The sequence below is a fragment of the Hemicordylus capensis genome, chromosome 1, assembly GCF_027244095.1.
Source record: "Hemicordylus capensis ecotype Gifberg chromosome 1, rHemCap1.1.pri, whole genome shotgun sequence".
Classification (NCBI taxonomy): domain Eukaryota; kingdom Metazoa; phylum Chordata; class Lepidosauria; order Squamata; family Cordylidae; genus Hemicordylus; species Hemicordylus capensis.
Genome location: NC_069657.1, coordinates 138922797 through 138944566, shown reverse-complemented (window position 1 = coordinate 138944566; position 21770 = coordinate 138922797). Strand labels below are relative to the sequence as shown.

General features: G+C 45.4%; 1 protein-coding gene across 3 annotated transcripts in view; it reads right to left on the bottom strand.

The window, feature by feature from the left end:
* The window catches only part of LOC128339229 (acyl-CoA (8-3)-desaturase-like), a 36440-nt gene that overhangs the window by 4122 nt on the left and 10548 nt on the right, over positions 1-21770 (bottom strand). For 2 of the 3 annotated variants that reach the window (XM_053282782.1, XM_053282780.1), the window contains 7 exons: positions 17345-17446; positions 12131-12259; positions 10917-11016; positions 7476-7552; positions 4124-4221; positions 1502-1598; positions 537-616 (listed from right to left, as the gene is read on the bottom strand). In XM_053282782.1, coding sequence (XP_053138757.1) covers positions 537-616; positions 1502-1598; positions 4124-4221; positions 7476-7552; positions 10917-11016; positions 12131-12259; positions 17345-17446 — 683 coding nt within the window. The remainder of the gene's footprint in view (positions 1-536; positions 617-1501; positions 1599-4123; positions 4222-7475; positions 7553-10916; positions 11017-12130; positions 12260-17344; positions 17447-21770) is intronic. The other variant, XM_053282781.1, reaches the window with a different exon arrangement.

Genomic DNA, 21770 nt, shown 5'->3' with positions numbered 1-21770 from the left:
TTTGTGATCTTCCATTGTGCAATTTTCAAGTCATTTCTCTCTCAATAAATAAATCAGGTAAACCCAAGGAGACACATGAGGAAAGGACATGGGTTAGCAGCAGCCTGTAAGCTGTAGTGAGGTACAGCTAGTGGCAGGAGAGCTGGTCTTGTGGTAGCAAGCATGACTTCTCCCCTTAGCTAAGCAGAGTCTGCCCTGGTTGCATATGAATGGGAGACTAGAAGTGTGAGCAGTGTAAGATATTCCCCTCAGGGGATGGAGCTGCTCTGGGAAGAGCAGATGGTTTCAAGTTCCCTCCCTGGCGTCTCCAAGATAAGGCTGAGAAAGATTCCTGCCTGCAAACTTGGAGAAGCAACTGCCAGTCCTTGAAGACAATACTGAGCTAGATAGACCAATGGTCTGACTCAGTACATGGCAGCTTCCTATCTTTCCTGTGTTTCCTATAAGGTCCTTAAATTGCCTCCAGAGCATGAAGACCTCTCCCACACTTCTACCCACCCAGACCATTCCCAATTTCTTTCCTCTACCATACTCACTGATGTTCTATCTGGAAATTCAGGTGTCCAGTAAACCAGTCATTGAACAGAGATGGATCAACATTGCATGTTGTTGTCAGCTAAGGTAGTAAGAGGAAAAATAATTTGTTTATTTATTTATTTATTTAGTTAGTTAGTTAGCTAGTTAGTTAGTTATCAAATTTGTACACCACCCCTTTTGTCTCTGGGTGGTTAACAATCAGATAAAACAAGTTAAAATATACATAAAACCTTAAAACAATTTAAACAACTTAAAAGTCAAAAGCAGATGAAAACCTAAAAATTTAAAAAGCTGAAAAAGCTTGTGTGAAGAGGTGGGTTTTCAAATGCTGGAGCTGTGCCAAGCTCAGCACTGTACAATCACAATGGCCATCTCCTCATGATGCCAGGGAGACAGTGCAGAGTATTCAGCTTTGATCAAAGCATCACATTGACCCAATAAAAATTAGTCGGGGGGTGGGGGGTAGTACACTCCAGGTTGATAGGGGCAACCACTGACCCCTGGCCTTACTGTGAAGAACACTGCCCTAATCAGTGTTAGTACAAGATCGCAAACACTGTAATGAAGGAGAGATTCCCACAGATAGTCCTAGCCTTTTATGAACGGGGGTTCATATGATACCTTTTTTACTCGGGTAAACATAACCAAATATACCCAGGTATAAAATACACATGACCCAGTCTGGTTAGAAGAGCTTGCACTTGGCACATACATCTCTTATTTTAAAAAATCTGAAGTGATGCACTGATCTTACCCCAGCAACCATTCCAATTTCTTCCCCAAAGAGACATGTGCCCAATTCTATGCTTGCACAACTTTCATACATGAGAGGGTGTGCATGTATTATACTCAGGTACAGATACTGAGTATGATTATACTCAGGTACACATACCTAAGTAAACACAAGACTCAGTCTCCTGACTGATGCATAGGCTACCCCAGTTTGATGTTAAAGAGACGGTACCTGAGCAGAAACCCAGTCCAAATTCTTATCGTAGTCGATGTTCATTGGAATATGGTTCATTTGTGTGACCCACATGAACCAACAAGCTTGCAGGAACCTGTGGAGATAAAAAACTGGCTTGTACAGATGTAGTACATTGATGGTTGAGCTGTACCACTTCATAATGCAAATAGAGGCTTCACTTGATTGAATGCTCTAAATGCATACAAAGCAAAAATCCTATCAGCAAAGAAAACTACCGTGTTTCCCCGAAAATAAGACACTGTCTTATATTTATTTTTCCTCAAGGAGACACACTATGGCTTATTTTCAGGGGATGTCTTATTTTTTATTAAGTGTGGTACAACAATCTACATTTATTCAATTATAGTTAAGTCATCTTCTTCTGGAACATCGTCATAACTCCAGGCTCGGACTGGCCCATAGGTCAACAGGGCATATTCCCGGTGCGCCCTACCCATGCGGTGCCCCTGCGCCCCAACTCTCACCCTTAATCACCTATTCTGCTCAAAACCTGGCGCCCTCCCCATAAACATTCTGGCGCCCTCCCCACATACATTCCGGCGCCCTCTCGGTGCCCCCAGTCCGGCCCTGCATAACTCTCATATGAGCCATATAAGACCCACAGACTGTTGCTGGTCAGTGTTGGGGAGCAGCAGCTTTACTGGTGTGTGGGGGGGGTGAGAGAGACCCACAGACGGGGTGTAACGATACTGGTAGGGGTGGCAGGCTGCAAGCTGAGGCATACGGTAGAGGGAAGTACGGTAAAAATCTCCTCAGAAAATCTCCTCCTCAAAAATCTCCCCTCCTCCTGGCGGTGGCGGGCAGCGGCGAGAGTAAGCGCGGCGGTGGCGGGAGGCAGCGAGAGTACGCCGGGAAGCGACGCCGGGCCAGACGGCAGGCCTCGGCGTCGCTCTGCGCACTCCCGCCCGCCAGTGCGCAGAGCGACACCGAGGCCCGGCGTCGCTTCCCAGCGTACTCTTGCCGCCTCCCGCACCACCGCGCCAGGAGGAGGGGAGATTTTCTGAGGAGATTTTCTGAGGAGATTTTTTACCATACTTCCCTCTACCGTATGCCTCAGCTTGCAGCCTGCCACCCCTACCGGTATCGTTACGCCCCTGTCTGTGGGTCTCTCTCACCCCACACACACACCAGGGGGATAGGGGAAAAGCTTCAGCAAGCAGCCTACTACTGAGCCAGGAGAGATCACCACTATGTCTTATTTTCGGGGTATGGCTTATATTGCACAACTGCTTAGAAATCCTGCTACAGCTTATTTTATGGGTATGTCTTATTTTTGGGGAAACAGGGTAGCATGGCAGTGAGGAGGCTAAGCTAGAACACTTTCCCCTGACATCTAGTACTTTACATAGGTGGGATTTGTTATATAGAGAAGCAGACAGCCAGGTAGGGCTGTGCATTTGTTTCATAACAAATGCAAAGGTGAAAAGAATGTGGTCTATTTGTTTCATTCTTTACTAGTAGAGAAACGAATACCAGAGTTTCAAAAGAGTTCTGAATGTCACAGGGGCATAACTATAATTGAGCAGATGGGTTCAAAGAACCAGGGGGCCCCATCTCCTGAGGGCCCTCCAGCTCCACCCCTCACTATTTTCCTCATTATCTTGCTTACTCGAGGGGCAGCCAGGGAGAGGGGCAAACACTGCCCAACACTCCTCTAACTATGCCCCTTGGAATGTCGTACCTTTAACTGATTGGTTCTCCAGAACTCATTCAGAGCTATTTTAGTTGTGTGTTGTAGTTTTTTTAAAAACCCACCTGTACTGATGTGAACGAACCACAGTTCAAACCATGGATCAAACCATGGATCTAAACACTTCTAGGAAAATTGGACTGGGAACTTTAAGAAAAAGGAGAGTAGCTCCTTACCTGCTCTCCACACACCATGCAGGTTCCTGCTGGGGTGTGTGCATCCCAGTATCCCCCCATGTGGCGTCAGCACATACATGGCATCTGCGCATGTGCGGGTGCCATTTGCAAGGTCAGCATGGTGTTGCTGACCACACAAATGATGCCCACGCATGCCCCGATTCTATGTGCATGCTGATGTCCTGCAGTGGATTATTGGGATGCATGCCATCGCAGCAGGATCTTTGGATCATCAAACATCCTGCCCCCCCTGCCTCCCCTTGGAGCTGTCTGAGGTAGTGGCATCCCTGCCTGACTCCTGTTTTCCCTTAGTGCTGTCTGAGGTCTGAAGGATGCCTTCCTGGAACTCCTCTCCCCACCCAAACCCCTGTCCATCTGGAACCGCAGATTGTCCAACCATCACTTTTGGAACACGATGCCCAACAATCACAATAGTCAGACAGAAGTTACAGGGAAGTGGTGGAGGAAGAGAGAGATTGACACTTAAAGCTGTGTTTGAGTTGGAGACTGGACATTTTGGCAGAGTTGTCCAACATTCTTAAACCAAGTGTATTCTAGCCTACATAAGCTTGTATTGCAAGCAATATATTAATCTTTAAGGTTACACAACTGATTTTCCTGCAACAGATTAATATGATCCCTTTCCTAGGAGATCACTTTGACTTTGCAGTCTATTCATCGATGAGTTTCAAACAGCAGCTGCCAGAAGGCATTATTCCCAATGAACATTACCTGGCCAGCCAGTAGTATGCCATGAAACACTTAAATCCCATTAAAGGAACATACATGAAGCAGACACGGATGTTGTAGAGCAGAATCATAACTAATTCCTGCCAAAGGAAGTAGATGGGGCGGGGAAAACAGTTATTATTTTAAAAAAATAAAAAAAGATCTTGCTTTTCAGCTCACCCTTTATCAACCACAAGGAAGCTTATAGATTTTTTTATTTAGATCCAGTATGGTGTAGTACTAGAGTGTAATTAATAGAGCAAGCCTATGTCCCACAAATACCAAAGTAGACAATCCACAGATTGTGTGATGGGACCTGTGGGTCTCTTTTTTTTAAAGTAAATAGCAGTGTGCAGGGCCCTGATTTGGATAAGGACCACAGCAAGGGGGCTTTAACAATTTGCCTGCTGTAGTCCTAATCTTGGACTTCCTCTCCTCTGCCTACCACGGCTGCTACTTACCCCAGAAGAAAAGCCCCCATGGCAGTGACGTGTGTGTGTGTCTGTCTGTCTGTCTCTGTCTGTCTGTCTGTCTATAAGTGAGTGAAATAGAAAATAAGCATCTATTCTATTCTATTCTATTCTATTCTATTCTATAGTCTATGCACGTTTACTTGGAAGTAAGTTCCACTCATTTCAGTGGGACTTAAATCCAGATAAATCTGCATAGGATTACAGGCTGAAAGATTGTTGCGTTGGTCATGTTTGGTATATGTCTGACAAAGTGTAAGAGTATCTTTCTAGGTGAGGGATGTTCAATGGGTAAAATATATTTATTTATTTATTTATTTATTTATTTATTTATTTAATTCCTTAACCATACATGTATACTGACTTGACCTATAGCCTGTAACTGTCGGCTGCTTTCTTGTGTCAGTCTGTCATTTGTGGTCTGATGCACTTCCTTGCATTGTCTGCTCTGCAAAGGGTTTGAATTTTCTGCTATGGATTCACTGAGTATGTCTTTAGGCAGTCTCAGCCCCAATGCTTTTTGTCTTTAGAATGAGTAAATCAGGAGTCAGGAGTCTGTGACTCCTGATGATGTGGACAAGCTCCTTGGGGCGATGCAACCTACCATTTGTTCTCTGGACACTTGTCCGACCTGGCTGCTTCAATCTAGCAGGGAGATTGTTGGAGGTGGCCTGGTCAACATCACAAATGCATCTCTGAGGGAGGGTAGGGTGCCTCCATGTTTGAAGGAGGCAATAGTGAAGGAGACCTCTTCTTAAGAAGCCTTCCCTGGATCCCTCAGTGATGGATAGTTATAGGCCAATCTCCAATTTCCCTTGGTTGGGCAAGGTGATCAAGAGGGTGGTGGCCAAACAGCTCCAGGCGGTTTTGGAGGAAACTGATTATCTAGACCCATTTCAAACTGGCTTTAGAACGGGCTATGACGTTGAGACAGCCTTGGTCAGCCTGATGGATGACCTTTACTGGGGAATCAACAGAGGTGGTGTGACTCTGTTGGTTCTCTTGGATCTCTCGGCGGCATTCAATATCATCGACCATGATATCCTTCTGCGTCGCCTGGGGGAGTTGGGGGTTGGAGGCACTACTTTGCGGTGGTTCTGCTCCTATCTCTCGGGCAGATCCCAGATGGTGGAGCTTGGTGACAGTTGCTCTTCTAAACGAGAGCTGTAATATGGAGTCCCTCGGGGCTCCATTCTGTCACCAATGCTTTTCAATATCTACATGCAACCGCTGGGTGACGTCATCAGGAAATTTGGTGCTGGGTGTTATCAGTATGCAGATGACACCCAAATCTACCTCTCTCTTTCATCTGCTTCATCAGGAAATGGCATTCATTCCCTAAATGCCTGCCTACAGGCAGTAATGGGCTGGATGAGGGATAACAAATTGAAGCTGAATCTAAGCAAGACAGAGGTGATCATTGTAGGGGCTAAGAATCTGAGGGGTGAGTTAGATGTCCCTGTTCTGGATGGGGTTACACTCCCCTGGAAGGAGCAGGTATGCAGCTTGGGAGTACTACTGGACCCAGGCCTCACCCTGGTGTCTCAGGTGGAGGTGATGGCCAGGAGTGCTTTCTATCAGCTTCAGCTGATTCGACAGCTGCGTCCATTCCTTGAAAAGGACAACCTTAAAACAGTGGTGCACCAACTGGTAACCTCCAGGCTCGACTACTGCAATGTGCTCTATGTGGGGCTGCCTTTGTATGTAGTTTGGAAACTTCAGTTATTCCAAAATGCGGCAGCCAGATTGGTCTCCGGGGCAACACGGAGAGACCATATTATGCCTGTTTTGAAACAGTTGCACTGGCTGCCAATATGTTTCCTGGCAAAATACGAAGTGCTGATTATTTCCTTTAAAGCCCTAAATGGCTTAGGCCCAGGTTACCTCAGAGAGCACCTTCTTCTGTTTGATCCCCACCACATGTTAAGGTAATCTGAGGAGGTCCGTCTCCAGCTATCACTGGTACATCTGGTGGCGACTCAGAGGCAGGCCTCCTCTGTAGCTGCTCCTGGGGTGTGGAATGCACTCCCTGCAGAAATTCGTAATTTGAACTCTTTATTAACCTTCAGGAGAGCCCTTAAGACTTATCTTTTTGGCCTGGCCTTCTAGGGTTTTTTAATTGTTGTAGGGGTTTGTTTGTTTTTAATATACTAGGGGTTGGGGGGGGGTTAAATTGTTTTTAACTGATTGTTTTATGGTATTTTTAAAATTTGTTTATATTGGTGATTGATTTTAACTGTTTTTGTTTTGTTTCTGAACTGCCCTGAGCCGAATTGGGTAGGGCAGTGTAAAAAAAAATTCAGTCAATCAATCAATCAATCAATCAATCAATCAATCAATGTTTTCTGGAATGCTTAATTCCTTAATACACTGCATACATGTGTTTTATACATAATCTATAGCCTCTAACTGGCCTCAGCTCTTGAAATTATGCAATTTAATTCTCACATTGTGCTTGTGACATAGTTTGGAGCATTTATTATATTAGATTTATCTGTGTCAGCCTAGTAGCACAACTGGATGTTTTGCTTGGTGGCCAGGGGTTCCTGAAGTACATGCAATACATGTACTCATCAGATGAAGAGTGTCCCAACACTTAACACTGGCCTGTGCTCCTGAGTGAATAACCAAGTACCATGTTCTAGTCCATGACTCCCCATTCAGGCTTTGCCCCAAGGTACCAGAACAGGGTGTGTATGTTAAGGAACCTTCCCCTCTGACTTGACTTCTGTAGATCAAAAGACAAAGCCAATGTTACTGGCCATTGAGCCACTGCTCAGATCGAAATATAGTCTCTTAAAAATCAGCTGCTAGCCAAAGCCACTCAAGTCACATTTGGCAACGATCTGTTTGTTAGGGAGCTGAGTAAAACTGGGACCACTTACCAACCACATTTTCCTTGTGTAAATGAAGTGGAATGTAACCGTCTGAAACAAAGGAACAATCGTACCTGGAGCAACAACTAGAAGGAGAAACAAGGACAAGAAGGATGCTGTCATTACAAAGGAGAGGTGCTGTGCTATATTGCCTAGTTGGACATTATGTTGCATGTGTGTTGTGTGCAGGCATCTGTAGACATACAGTTTTTTATGTGAAAGACCATATATACATTAACTTTCAAGGTGAACCTCCAGTGCAAGGTACAGATAGGAAGTGTGCTACAGCATGTGTGTATTTAATATAATATCTGAATAACTGCATGTGTCTACAAATCTGTACAAGTGTATTCCAATTGCCAATGCATTGAATGAAGCATGTGAAGAGGGCTAGACTGAACGGCAAATCAGGAGGTCGCTCATTCAAATCTCCTTCTGTCAGGAACTTGGTCTGTGGTCCCATCTAGCAACTTACCTACCCTGCATGTCTAAAACGCGATAGAAATGTCAGTGCTATTGCAGATATAATGACATCATGAAAACTACCACCAGTGAGGGAGGCAATTAAATCAGGCAAGCAGCAAGCCAACTCCTAATAGTTCCTGATAGTTTCGAAACCTTTTAGCAAATATAATAAAGCTGTATTGCTTTTGCACCCAACACTTGCACATAAATTCATTCTTTCACTGAGGCTGTTCACACAAGCAGCCCTACATAGACTAGGGCAGCCCTATCTGGGTAGGGATGCTCATGTGAAGGGCAAAAATTGAGGCCGATCCCGGCACTGCCATCTCAGGTAGCCTGGATCTTTTAGCTGACTATTTATCTGAGTATGCCCTTTGACCACAGGTACAGTGCCTGACTCACAGCAGGATCCCTCAATGCACTGCACTCATCATGCGGTGCATTGTGGGATATCTCGCTGCCGGGACACTTTCCCAGCCTCCAGAACACTACACAGCTGGCAAAAGTGCTGACCATGTCCGCACACCAGCTGTGTGGCCTGAGAACATGCCAGACAGTCTGGGCGGAAGATAGGTGCTATTTTGCCTCCCCCGTCACGCCTTCTCCGGCACTCTCAAAAGTCATGTGAACAACCTCATGTTCAGATATCTCAAGACGGTGAGCTATTTTGGCCTGCAGGTGCAAACATTTGTTTTGTGTATATGTATGGTGCTGTGGCCTCTAGCTAATAGGTTCTCCAGTACTTGAAAAACTGCAAAACCTGTTTGGCAGGGAGGAAATGAAAGTGCATGCCAAAGGCAATGATCGCTCCACCAGACAGCTGCCAAGCAACTGAAAACATATCACCCATACACAGCCTTGATCCACTTTTCCAGGGATGGTGGTCTCGCAACCGCAAGAATGCATTTAGAATCAATGAGTTGGAGGGCATCTTGTTCAACCCCTGCTAAGTGAAGGGAATCCAGAACTGTAGAATGGTGGTGCAGACTCTACTTGAACATCGTCAGCAAGGAGAGCCACGGTCCCTATTAGGTTATTGGCTCCATGGTTGAACTGCTCCCTTCTTCAGCCCTGGACATACACAATTCCTTCACCTTTCCCCAAGAGGTTTTGGGCTTGTCTTCCAGATCCCTGACCATTTTATTGTCCTCCTTGAATCCGTTTCAATTTCCCTACATCCTTCTTAATAGTATAATGCCCAACACTGGACACAGTTTTCTAGACATAGTCTAACTAATGTAGAATTAAGTGAAAATATTTCTCTTTTTCAGAGAAACATGTTTCCATTCTCTATAACAGTTTTGCACATGAAAAGAAGTAATGGTATAATTCCTGGTAGGGTTGGGTGTTATAGAACAGCAAAGGCATTGCCCCCTCATGTAGTTTGTGATTCCCTGCATAGTCTGTGTGGAGAAGTGCAAAGAAATCATAGAACTTTCAGGTACTAGACTCTTATTCAGGTATTCAAGCAATATCCTCATTGCCCATGGAAGTGCATCTACAAGACCCTTAGCTGTGCTGACATGCTTTGACCAAGGAAACCCTAACCATCCCAGGCTGTTCTTCAGGAGGCTGGTGGGGATTTGGAGGAGCCCCCACCACTGCCATCACCTCCACTGCCACAGCCACCACCCCTGCTGCCTGTGAAAACAAGGTAGTAAGTACCCTTTCTCTCACCCCCTGCCTTAGTATAGGGAATGCCCCTTTACTTATAAGGAGAAATTCTTGCTGGATTCCCCTTTAAAAGTATATCCCCTGAACCAGCCCAAGAACCAGTTCAGCCAGGGACAGTGGCCAAACCAGACTGGACTGGACCCATTTTGGCTGGACTAGGAATTGGACAGGGCCGGGTTATTCAAATTTGGGCTGAATTTGAACCAAACTGGTTCTGTGCACACCCCTAGCTTTGAATCCCATCCCACATTCACCATGAGGACAACATTTATCTGAAAGGAAAACATGGAGCATGGACTGTCTCATTTGATAAGAAGGGTTCATTTTGGTTTGCATTTGGATGGGTGACTACATGTGAGCACTGTCTTCTGTAAAATATTCCCCTTAGGCAATGGGGCCATAGTTCAGTGGTGAAGCATCTGCTTGCTTGCCGAAGAGCTGGCCTTGTGGTAGCAATTGTGACTTGTCCTGGACCGGTCTGCTCATCCCTACTGGACTGGGCTGGTTCAAATTTGGGCCAAACTCAAACTAAACTGGCCGAACTGGTTCTATGCACACCCCTAGTTTTGAATCCCATCCCATACTCACCATGAGGACAGCATTGATCTGAAGGGAAAACACCATATTCAGGTAGAGTGTAGGTGGGGTTTGAACATGTGGGTTGTGGATTAAGCTGGTCTTGTGGTAGCAAGCATGGACTATCTCCTTTGCTAAAAAGGGCTCACTTTGGTTTGCATTTGGATGGGCGGGTCTTGTGGTAGCAAGCATGACTTGTCCCCTTAGCTAAGCAGGGTCCACCCTAGTTACATATGAATGGGAAACTAGAAGTGAGAGCACTGTAAGATATTCTCCTCAGGGGATGGAGCCGCTCTGAGAAGAGCAGAGGTTTTCAATTTCTCTCCCTGGCTTCTCCAAGATAGGGCTGAGAGAGATTCCTCCCTTCAACCTTGGAGAAGCTGCTGCCAGTCTTTGAAGTCAATACTGAGCTAGATAGACCAATGGTCTGACTCCGTAGATGGCAGCATCCTATGTTTCTATGTCCCAGGTTCAGCCCCTGGCATCTCCAGGAAGGACTGGGAGAGACTCCTGCCTGAAACCTTGGAGAGCCACTGCCAGTCAGTGTAAACAGTACTGAGTTAGATGGACCAATGGTCTGACTCAGTAGCTTCCAATGTCCCTATGGCTTACAGGTATGCTCTTGTGGACACTGCACCAGGATACAGCATCCACATGTCTTTGAACATAGGAAAAGTGCTTGGGTGTACAGAATGTGCACAAAGAACAATTTAGAAATGCCTAACTGAAGCTCACAGTTGGAATACTTGGTTTCTAGAAGATGGTAGAGCAACTCACGGCTGAAGTATTTGTGCTGGTAATTGTAAGGCAAGTATTTCTTCTTCTTCTTTCCGAGCTATAAAAGGAAAATGCAATAGGTAAGCCAAGTAGTACAGAAGCATGCATTGATGTATGCATATGCAAATTCCTTCCCTCATATTAATTCCTCCAAGAGATGAATTCCTATTGCAGTCCTTTTACTCTCTTGTCCTTGAACAGTTTCAAGAGTTTCCTTGCTTTGCTCCTGAATTACTATTATTTTTAATCTCCAAACCAGCAACCCTGAGCCAAATCCAGATCATGGGAGTCAACTGGCAAGCCAGTTGCCAAGCTAGTCCCATGAATGAATGAAAGAGAGGCAGGCCATTTGTTTTTATCATCTCTCCTCTCAATCTGTTTCATTTCCCCAGTCCTCTCCATGCTGCCGGAGACGGTGTAGGGAGACAGAGTTGACCACACAGCATGGAGTAAGGAACCAAAGTTCCCTTCTTCTTCCTCAACCATAGAAAAGCAGTTAAAAATTACTGTGCTCAATGTGAGGCTGCCTTTGTACATAGTCCGGAAACTGCAGTTGGTTCAGAACACAGCAGGCAGGTTGGGTCTGTGGGTCATCAAGAAGAGATCATATTACTCCTGTGTTGAAGGAAGGCTACTGATACATTTCCGGGCAAAATACAAGGTGCCGGTCATTATCTATAAAGCCCTAAACAGCTTAGGCCCTGGGTATTTAAGAGAATGTCTTCTTTGCCATGAGCCCCAACACCTGCTAAGATCATCTGGAGAGGATCGCCTGCAGCTCATCTGGCGGCTACTTGGAGATGGGCCTTCTCCATTGCAGCCCCTGGACTTTGGAATGCACTCCCTATTGGAATAAGAGCCTCCCCATCACTGGCAACTTTTAAAAAGGCACTGAAGACACATTTATTCACCCAGGCTTTTTAATTATATTTATAGTTTCAAATAATTTCAATACTGGGTTTTAAATGTTTATAATCTTTTAGATGATTTTAATTGTTAATTTATTTAATGTAATAAATGATTTTAACTGTAAACTGCCCAGAGATGTACGTTTTGGGTGGTATAGAAATATTAATAAAAATAAATAAGTATTGTTCCCTCAATTTCTATTCCATGCCTAAAATTAATTCGCTGAAATTCTAATTATACAGTGCCACCCTGTCCACACTCACCTGCACAGAGAGTGTCTTCCCCAGGCTGAACGGCAGAGGATGCAAGTCTATATCAGGGTCCTTGCGGAAGCAGTTGGGTTTGGCATGGTGCTGGTTGTGCCTATGGTTCCACCAGCTGGCTGACCCACCCTGCAGAAAGGTTAATGAGCATGTAATCCAATCATTGCAATGCCAAACATAAATCAACCTTATTACTATTTATCCTTTGCTGTGGCTGAGCTGCAACCTTTCTTCCCTCCCCACTGCTCACAACCAAAGTGATTCTCTTTTTACACAGTAGCAGATTGATAAACCTAAGTAGACCAGACTTTGGTTGCCACTGAATTCCAGCCTGTGGGCTTCTGCTAAGGCTCAACAGAATAGTGTGAGGGGTCCCAGCATCATCTCTCCTCCAGCTTTCCTCAGACATTTGAGCTTGGAGACAAAGATGCCACTGAGTGCCATTGGAAGAAGCAAATCAGGACACAGGACTCAGCTGAAACCAACTTCTTTACTCGTTTTACCATTTCAGGCCAGCCATACAGAGGTGAGGGGTATTTTGTGGGTGGCTAGGCAGGTGGGAAGAGGGAAGAGGGAAGGGAGGTGAAATGAGTTAATGACTCTACTTGTGCCATAACAGGACTCCAAATAAACATAATTCCTCATCTGGCTAGCATCTGAAGGTGGGTTGTTTAAAGGTTTTATTTGAAGAGTTCTGTGCAACACCAAAGCTTACTTCCACTGCTGTAAGCATTTGGAGTGAATGATGTTTAAAAGCAGTGGCATAACTATGAGGAGGTAGTGATAGCCCCTTGCCTAAGAGTACCAAATTGCTCAAGTTTCTTGCATTTGTAAGGGAAATTCTTAATTCTGCATACTAGTGATACCCCAGGTCTAGAAATCAAGGGGAAAATATGCTAAGTACCCCACTCAACAGAGGGATCATAACTCAGTTGTAGAGCACATACTTTGCATGCAGAGTCGCAAGGGCTGAAAAAGACCCTGCCTTGACAGCTACTGCCCACCAGAGTAGACAATACTGGGCTGAATGATGTGACTCAATGGCTGCATTCACACATAATGCCAAACCGGAGTTAAATGTGGCCAAGGTTGGAATTCCAGTATGCCCATAGGCATGAAACCTCTGTTAAAGCCAAAAGGGACCTCTGGTTTGCCTCGCCAAACTCCACATTGAATTAGGGATGTGCACAAAACCCACTGCCCCAGTTCAGTCTGAGTTCAAATCAAACTCAAACAGCACTGGGCCAATTTGGTTTGGGCCTCCTTTGAACACCTCCCCCCCCCCAGGTCCAGTCCAATCCAGGGGTGGGGGTCAACAAGCCTTTATATATATATATATATATATATATATATATATATATATATATATATATATATATAACCCTAATATATATATAAAAACCTACACCCTCTGGGGGCTTCTCCTAGGTGGCAGGGCATCTGTGGAAGTTACACACACACACACACGCCTGCCACACACACGCTTGCTCATACAAGCCTTTATATATATATATATATATAAACCTACACCCTCTGGGGGCTTCTCCTAGGTGGCAGGGCATCTGTGGAAGTTCCACACACACACACACATGCCTGCCACCTTGGGGAAGCCCCCTGGAGAGCATATGATTTTAAAGTTTAAGGGGCTCGTCATACCACCAAACTAGGGAGGATTCGCTTTGGGGTCGAGCTGAACCAGGGCGGTTTGGCTCACCCCTGAACCTTTGAACTGAACCAGTTCAACATCAAACCAATTTGGTTTTGAGTTTTTTGCACACCCCTACACTGAATCTTCAGTTGATTCTGAGGTTCGCCGCTGGCACTGAGACCTGAGGTTTGGCCGCTGGGCCATCTTGACTCTGGTGCTGCCATATCCAATTTCACACCAGTTTCCAAACCCCAATCATAGAAGCAGCAGTGCAGACTCACCTGCTGATGTGGCTGCTCCAAACCTTTGGCACTTCTCACTGGCAACTTCTTGCAGAACCAGTCCTATCTCTCCCATCAGCAATGGGGTTGCCAGGCTACAGGCAACATGCCCCATCCAGGACTTGTCATCCTATCAAGCTGCACAATTTCCTGGGGGCATCCCCTCTTCCCACTCTGTCCCTGGCTCCCCCCACCCCTCAAGAGTGCATATGCAGCAGCCACCAAAATGGCTGCCACCACCTCAAAAAGTGCCAGGAAGATCCAAAAATAGGCCAAAACAGCCCTTAGAAGACTGCGGTGGGGAGACCAGCATGGGCATGTGGGACTGCAGCAGACAGCCCCCCCCCCCCCGGCATGGTTGCGGAAGCACCCCTCAAGACCACCGAAACTGGCGGCAAGGTTAAAAAAAATTTCAACTGTAGAACCCCTAGACTAGCTCCGAGCCAGCTCAGGGGTTCAGCTCAACCTCAAGCCAAACCAGTTCAATATCAAACCAACTCAAGGTCGAGCCAGTTTGCACATCCCTAGCTTCTTGCTGGTCACAGTGTAGCCAGTCAGCTGGTAGATAATGGTAGGTTCTCACAATCCCGACAATGCTAACAAAACAAGAAATCAGTGATTAACACATCATGTGCATACCCAATTTCTGATTGTAAGAACCTGGAAATTTTCTTCAATGTCAGGGCCCCAGTGTGCCAAGCCAACATATAATGGAAATAATTAAACTAGTATTTGAGCTATTGTCATCAATCTCTATTAAAGGTGCCAAGCCAACATTAATGAAAATTTCCAGGTTCTTTCCAACCGGAAATTGGGAGTATGTGCTTTTCATAAATCTCAGATTTACCATTTAGCCACCATTTCGGGGGTCATGAGAACCCGCTTAATGTAACCAAGCATGACCCAGCAATGTGATTTCCACAGGAGGTTTTGGATGCAGCCTTGAGTTGTTGTATTCCAGGCCTGCACAACTCAAATGACCTGGCGGGCCGGAACCAACCATGATTTGGTTCATGGGGGCCGAGGTCAATTCCTAGGGTGCTGATTATTAGAGTAACACTTAATATCAATCAATCAACCAATCAACTGAATTAAAGTGAAATGAATTAAAAATGAATTAAAAATGAATTTAATCAATATTTAACTTTTGATGTTCTGGCAGGCCAAGATTGATTTAAATTAATATGAAATAAGTTGAATTAAAATTCATTCTAATAATATAAATATTATACAATCTGTACAAAATACATAATAAAATGCATTGTTCTTCCTTTCCACCTCTGCCAAATCATCACACAAAATATGGAACAGTTTTAAGGAAAGAAAATGAGAACCTCTTCTCATAATTTTGGAAAAGAAGGGAGAAGGGGAAAGAAAGATGGAAAGGATGCAGCAGGAGGCTTGGCCTGAGAGAGAGAAAGAGAATGGAGCAGTCTTGGAGAGAGGGAGAGAGAGAGAGAGAGAGAGAGAGAGAGAGAGAGAGAGAGAGAGAGAGAGAATGGAGCAATCTTGGTGGGTGAGAGAGGGAGAGAGAGAGAGAATGGAGCAGTCTTGGTGGGTGAGAGAGAGAGAATGGAGCAGTCTTGGTGGGTGGGAGAGAGAGAGAGAGAATAGAGCAGTCTTGGTGGGAGAGAGAGAGAGAGAGAGAGAGAATGGAGCGGTCTTGGTGGGGGGGAGAGAGAATGGAGCAGTCTTGGAGGGAGGGAGGGAGGGAGGGGGAGAGAGAGAGAGAGAGAGAATGGAGCAGTTTTGGTGGGAGAGAGAGAGAATGGAGCAGTCTTGGTGAGAGAGGGAGAAAGAATGGAGCAGTCTTGGTGTGTGTGTGTGTGTGTGTGTGTGTGTGTGAGAGAGAGAGAGAGAGAGAGAGAGAGAGAGAGAGAGAGAGAGAGAGAGAGAGAGAGAGAGAGAATGGAGCAGTCTTGGTGGGTGGGTGTGAGAGAGAGAATGGAGCAGTCTTGGTGGGAGAGAGAGAATGGAGTAGTCTTGGTGGGTGTGTGAGAGAGTGAGAATGGAGTAGCCTTGGTGGGAGAGAGAGAGAATGGAGCAGTCTTGGGAGAGAGAGAGAGAGAATGGAGCAGTCTTGGTGCAGGAGAGAGAGAGAGAGAGAGAGAGAGAGACTTAAGAGACTTAACTGCACAGGCGTGCCTCGCAGTTGGGAAGCAACACCGGGCCAAATAGCAGACCTGAGTATCACTCTGGTTTCTGCCGCTGTGTGCCACTGCTGCCGTGGGGGAGGGTAAGGAAGAACACCCGCACCCCCGCAGCCATCTCCTCGGCCATGCAGCGGCTGCAATTTTTTGGGGGGGTGTTTTTTAAGCAGCAGGGGGAGGAAGAGGAAATAGCCCCGGGGGCCAGGAAAAAAGGCCTCGCGGGCCGCATCCGGCCCCTCGGGCCGCATGTTGTGCAGGCCTGTTGTATTCACACCAGTGCAGTCTCATCTGCCATAGTAAAGTGTAGAGAAGATGCAAATCTATGTGTTGCAGCCCTATGATGATAGAGTTTTAGTTTAGAAAAAAGGCGACTGCGGGGAGACATGATCGAGGTCTATAAAATCATGCATGGTGTGGAGAAAGTGGAGAGAGAGAGAAATTCTTCTCCCTCTCATACAACACTAGAACCAGGGGTCACTCCATGAAATTGATTGCCAGGAGGTCTAGGACCAACAAACGGAAGTACTGTTTCACACAACACGTGATCCACTTGTGGAACTCTCTGCCACAGGATGTGGTGACAGCCAACAACCTGGATGGCTTTAAGAGGGGTTTGGATAACTTCATGGAGGAGTGGTCTATCAATGGCTACTAGTCGGAGGGCTACAGGCCACCTCCAGCCTCTGATTACAGAGGATGCCTCTGAGTACCAGTTGTGGGGAAGAAACAGCAGGAGAGAGGGCATGCCCTCAACTCCTGCCTGTGGCTTCCAGTGGCATCTGGTGGGCCACTGTGCAAAACAGGATGCTGGACAAGATGGGCCTTGGGCCTGATCCAGCAGGGCTGTTCGTATGACTCTCAAAAATGAATGAACAGCATACGTGCCAACCAAGAAATAATCTTAACATAAGAACATAAAAACATGGATCGGGCCCAAAGCCTGTCTAGTTCAGTGTGCTGTTTCACACAGTAGCCCACCAGATGCTTCTGGGAAGCCCGCAGGCAAGAGTTGAAGGTGTGCCCTCTCTCTTGCTGTTCATCCCCCTGCAACTGGTAATCAGAGATATCTTGCCTCTGAGGCTGGAGGTGGCCTATAGCCACCTTTCAATGAGTTTCATTAGCATTTGGTACTTGCCTGAAGCATGCCCATCATAATTGACTGGAAAAGGTGGTTCCATTTGGGTTTCTGGAAAACTGAAATATGCCCCAAATCATGTTGGAACCATCCATACTGGGTCTGGAAGGCAAAACAAGTTGATAGAGATAAACAAGGCAAAGGGGAGATGCAAACTTTTTTCATGTTAAAGAATGAAAGAATGAATGACTTAAAGAATGAAAGTTCAAGACATCTCTCTTCTCTACACTGAATGGAGCACTTAGGATAGCAAGAGTTCTTAAATGCTCCATCACCACTCATGAAGCATAAACAGCATCAACCATGATGTTGTGCAACTCTGGGAACGATCATCCTTGTACCAAAGCTCAGTGATCAGTTACAGCAAAATGAATGATAAGAATCAGAGCTGAATAACTGGGCTGAGCCAAAACTAGGGTTGTGCATTTTGGTTTTTTTCGGGGGGGGGGGGGTTGGCCCGAATCTGAAACACCCCCATTTTGTTCTTTGTTCGAAATCAGCCAATCCAAAACACCCCAATTTTGTTCTTTGTTCGGAATTGCAAAATCCGAATCTGAAACGTTTTGGGTTTTTAAAAAATGGCCCTGGGGAAAAACTAGTGGGCATGGATGGTAGTGCCTAATGGGTGGAAACTACTACCCAAATTTCAGAGGAATTGGGCAAAGGGCTGGTTTTTGGTGAATTTTTGAAGTATAGGATTTTTCCCATAGGGAAGAATAGAGGTTTCAGCAAAAGTATATCATCATGCTGGGGGGAAAGGGGTGGCCCAGAGCAGAGTAGGGTGGGTGGTAGTGCCCAGTGGGGGCAAGGAAGCTACCAGAATTATTTCAAAGGAATTGGGCAGAAGGCTGATTTTTAAAGATATAACGGAGTTTGTGCATCTGTAAAGTTCTTCCCCATAGGGAATGATGGACCTCCATAATTCCTGCCCCATAACTGCACTTGGGGGGCACCAGGGTGGCCCAGAGCGAGTGGTGGTGTAGAGTACATAGGGTGCCAACCACCCCCATGGGTTGCTGACCCATGGGGTACTGGGTTCTGTTGTTTCTGAGATGTTTTGAGTGTAGATTCAGATTCTCTGGTAGCATATGAGAGTGGATTCATGGTTTGTCATTGAAAATCTCATATGCTACCAGAGAATCTACACTCAGAACACCTCAGAAACAACAGAACCCAGCACCCCATGGGTTAGCAACCCATGGGTGTGGTTGGCACCCTATGTGCACTACACCACCACTCACTCCCGGCCACCCCAGTGCCCCCCAGGTGGAGTTATGGGTCTGCTGAAACCTCCATTATTCCCTAGGGTGGGGGGGGGGCCTTAAAGAAGCGTAAACTTCAACAATTCCTAAGAAATCAGTCCTTTGCCCTATTCCTCTGGAATCTGGGTTGTGGCAGGCACCCCTTGGGGCACTGCCACCCAACCCACTGTTTTGCCCCTCAGGCCACCTTTCTGCCCTGAATCTGCCCCAAAGACATGTCAACTTCAGAAATTCTTTAAAAATCAGCCCTTTTCCCAATTCCTTTGGAATCTGGGTGGCAGCAGGCACCCATTGGGGCACTACCACCCTAACCACTCTTCTGCCCCTAAAGCCCCCTTTCTGCCCCCAATCCTCCCCAAATAACATCAACATCACACATCAACAACAGCAGAGCTTTGGAAAAAAATCAGGCAGATTTCCAAAGGTCATGCACGTCCACATTTCCCCCCACCGCTCGAAATGCAATTGATCTACACACAATAGTGTGAAACAACAACAATGAAATGCACACTGCCCCACTGGCCAATGAGGGTAAATGCACACTGCCCCACTAGCCAATGAGGGTAAAATTTACCCTTACATTTGCTTAAAAGGAATAAGGAGGCAATTGCCAGCAGATCGGCCCATGCAGGCTGGAAGGGCTGGAAATTCAAACAGATGTCAAAACTCAAAATGGAGACTGAAGGAGAAAGACTTTTTGCATTTGCAAAATGGAGTTCCAAAAAAAAAAGGAACAACAAAATGTTTTGTATCCGAAACAGGGACATTTTGTTTTGGCCACAAAATTTTCTGTTTTGTGCACAAAACATTTTGTATCCAAAACGAAACGCACATCCCAAGCCAAAACTCCTCTGGCACTTATGGCGTTGTATCCTTCTTCCTACAGAGAGTCTCTCTTCTACATTCATTGTGCTTAGCACTAAGCTGAAAATGCTCATGGAAGAATTTTTGGATAATATTTTTGCTCCCATTTCCTTTATTAATTAAAACTAAATTTTTCAAATGTTACTTAGGATAAAATATCAACAAAGCAATAGGTCACAGCAGTGCCTATGTACAGTTAAACTTGGATTCTATGAACTATATAGGGGCAGCATTGTCTGGATTTGGCGAGAGGAGAGCTGGTCTTGTGGTAGCAAGCATGACTTGTCCCCTTAGCTAAGCAAGGCCGCCCTGTTTGCATATGAATGAGGGACTAGAAGTGTGAGCTCGGTAAGAAATTCCCCTCAGGGGATGGAGCACTCTGGGGAGAGCAGAGGGTTTCAAGTTCCCTCCCTGGCATCTCCAAGATAGGGCTGAGAGAGATTCCTGCGTGCAACCTTGGAGAAGCCGCTGCTAGTCTGTGAAGACAATACTGAGCTAGATAGACCAATGGTCTGACTCAGTATATGGCGGCTTCCTATGTTCCTGTAAGAGTCTGTAAGATCGTGGCGAAAAGCAAATGGCCACATCAGCTGTTAAAATAAGTTAGGCAAAACAGCACTGTGTTATTGTTACTGTATTACTGGATTGTGCACATACTGTGTTTCTCACCACCTTCTAAAATAGCAATTCTCTTCCATTTAGCAGCGGGAGAGTACTGGCCCTATTCAACCCCGGCACAGCATGCTTGCAGTGGTTGTTGCTAGTGTCTATCTTAAGTTTCTTTCTATATTGTGAGTCCTTTGAGGACTAGTAACTCTTTTGTTTATTTCTCTTTATTTTTCTGTGTAAACCTCTTGAGAACTTTTGTTGGAAAATGGAATAGAAATATTTATCAATTGTAGTTGTAGTTGTATATGTGTGTGCAACACTGTATATATGTGTGTGTGTGTGTGTGTTGTGCAGCTATTTATTATTCATCAAACTTGTAGACTGTCCCAAACTTCCATCTCTGGGCAGTTTACAACATCAAACAAATTAAGTAAAAAAGGAAACCTTAGAATGATTAAAAACCACAATCAAACTTGGGTGAAACAGCAAGATGTTATCAAAGCTAGGGAGGGAAGAGTAGTCCCATGTTCAAATATGGATGGCCTCCTCACACACAACTGCGTACCCTGTGTGTGTGCATCCCCACTCACCAGGCTCTGCCCATCCTCCCTCCATAGAGACTCTCAGAAGTTGCATTACATCTACATAGAGATTCATTATGAGAAAAATTTAGTTAACACCAGAGAATTGAAAATACATAAAAAATTCCCAAAAATTTACCTGAGTACCCCACTGCCTTGCAGTTTGAGTGGTAGTTGCTGCCCTATCCCCATACCTGCTCTGGAGTACCTAGGCACTACCCAAGGGGAATAATGGGGCTGCTTTGAATCCCCATTATTCCCTATGGCAGAAAAATACAAAATCACGTAAAATTTAGAAATCCCTTAGAAATCACCCAAGTACCTCACCAGAGGACACGATGAAATGGAAATAACTATGTGAAACTCGAATCTTGAATCAATTTGAATTGAATACGGGCAGATTAGATTCAAATTCTATTTTGACCAAGGGTGCCAGCCCAGGATATATTCATTTCAAGGTCCAATCACTTGATTTGACAAAATTCTAGTCAAATCAATTTGACCTCAAAATGATTTGCACATCTCTAGGAAGTAGCACTGCAGTTCCACTTACAACTCAAAGCAGAAAACAAACTGGATGGTGCCATCAGCAGCACATCTGGAAATGTCCCTGGTTAAGAAACCACAGTTCCTCAAGTTCATATGTGACAGGGAACTTGTTCCTAAAGTGAAAGTGGGGACTTTCACTTTCCTCTTGCATACATGGAAGATCACAGAGAAGAGAATCACAGAGTTCCCTGAGGCTTATTCACATAGTGTTAAGCTAGCTTGACATAGTGCTCATGCTAGCAACTGCATTAATTGGAGCTAACCACTTATAATGAAGAAAGGCATAAACATAACTCCCAAGTGCAGGCATGTCAACCAATTTGGAAAGGATGCTCAACAATAAGCAGTCCTTTACTTGTCCACAAGGTATGCCAGGAGGAATCCCACAGACTTCCATTCCCTGCATTTTCCTGAAATGATAAAATGAATTTTGTTTGATGAACAGCAATTTAGAATAATTAAGGGTTTCAAGAGGCCAGGGCCTTTCTCACTAAGGACTACTCCTGATATTAGCTCCATGCCTGTGCCCTCCTTCCTTGATTATCAGAAGCCCTGAGGCAT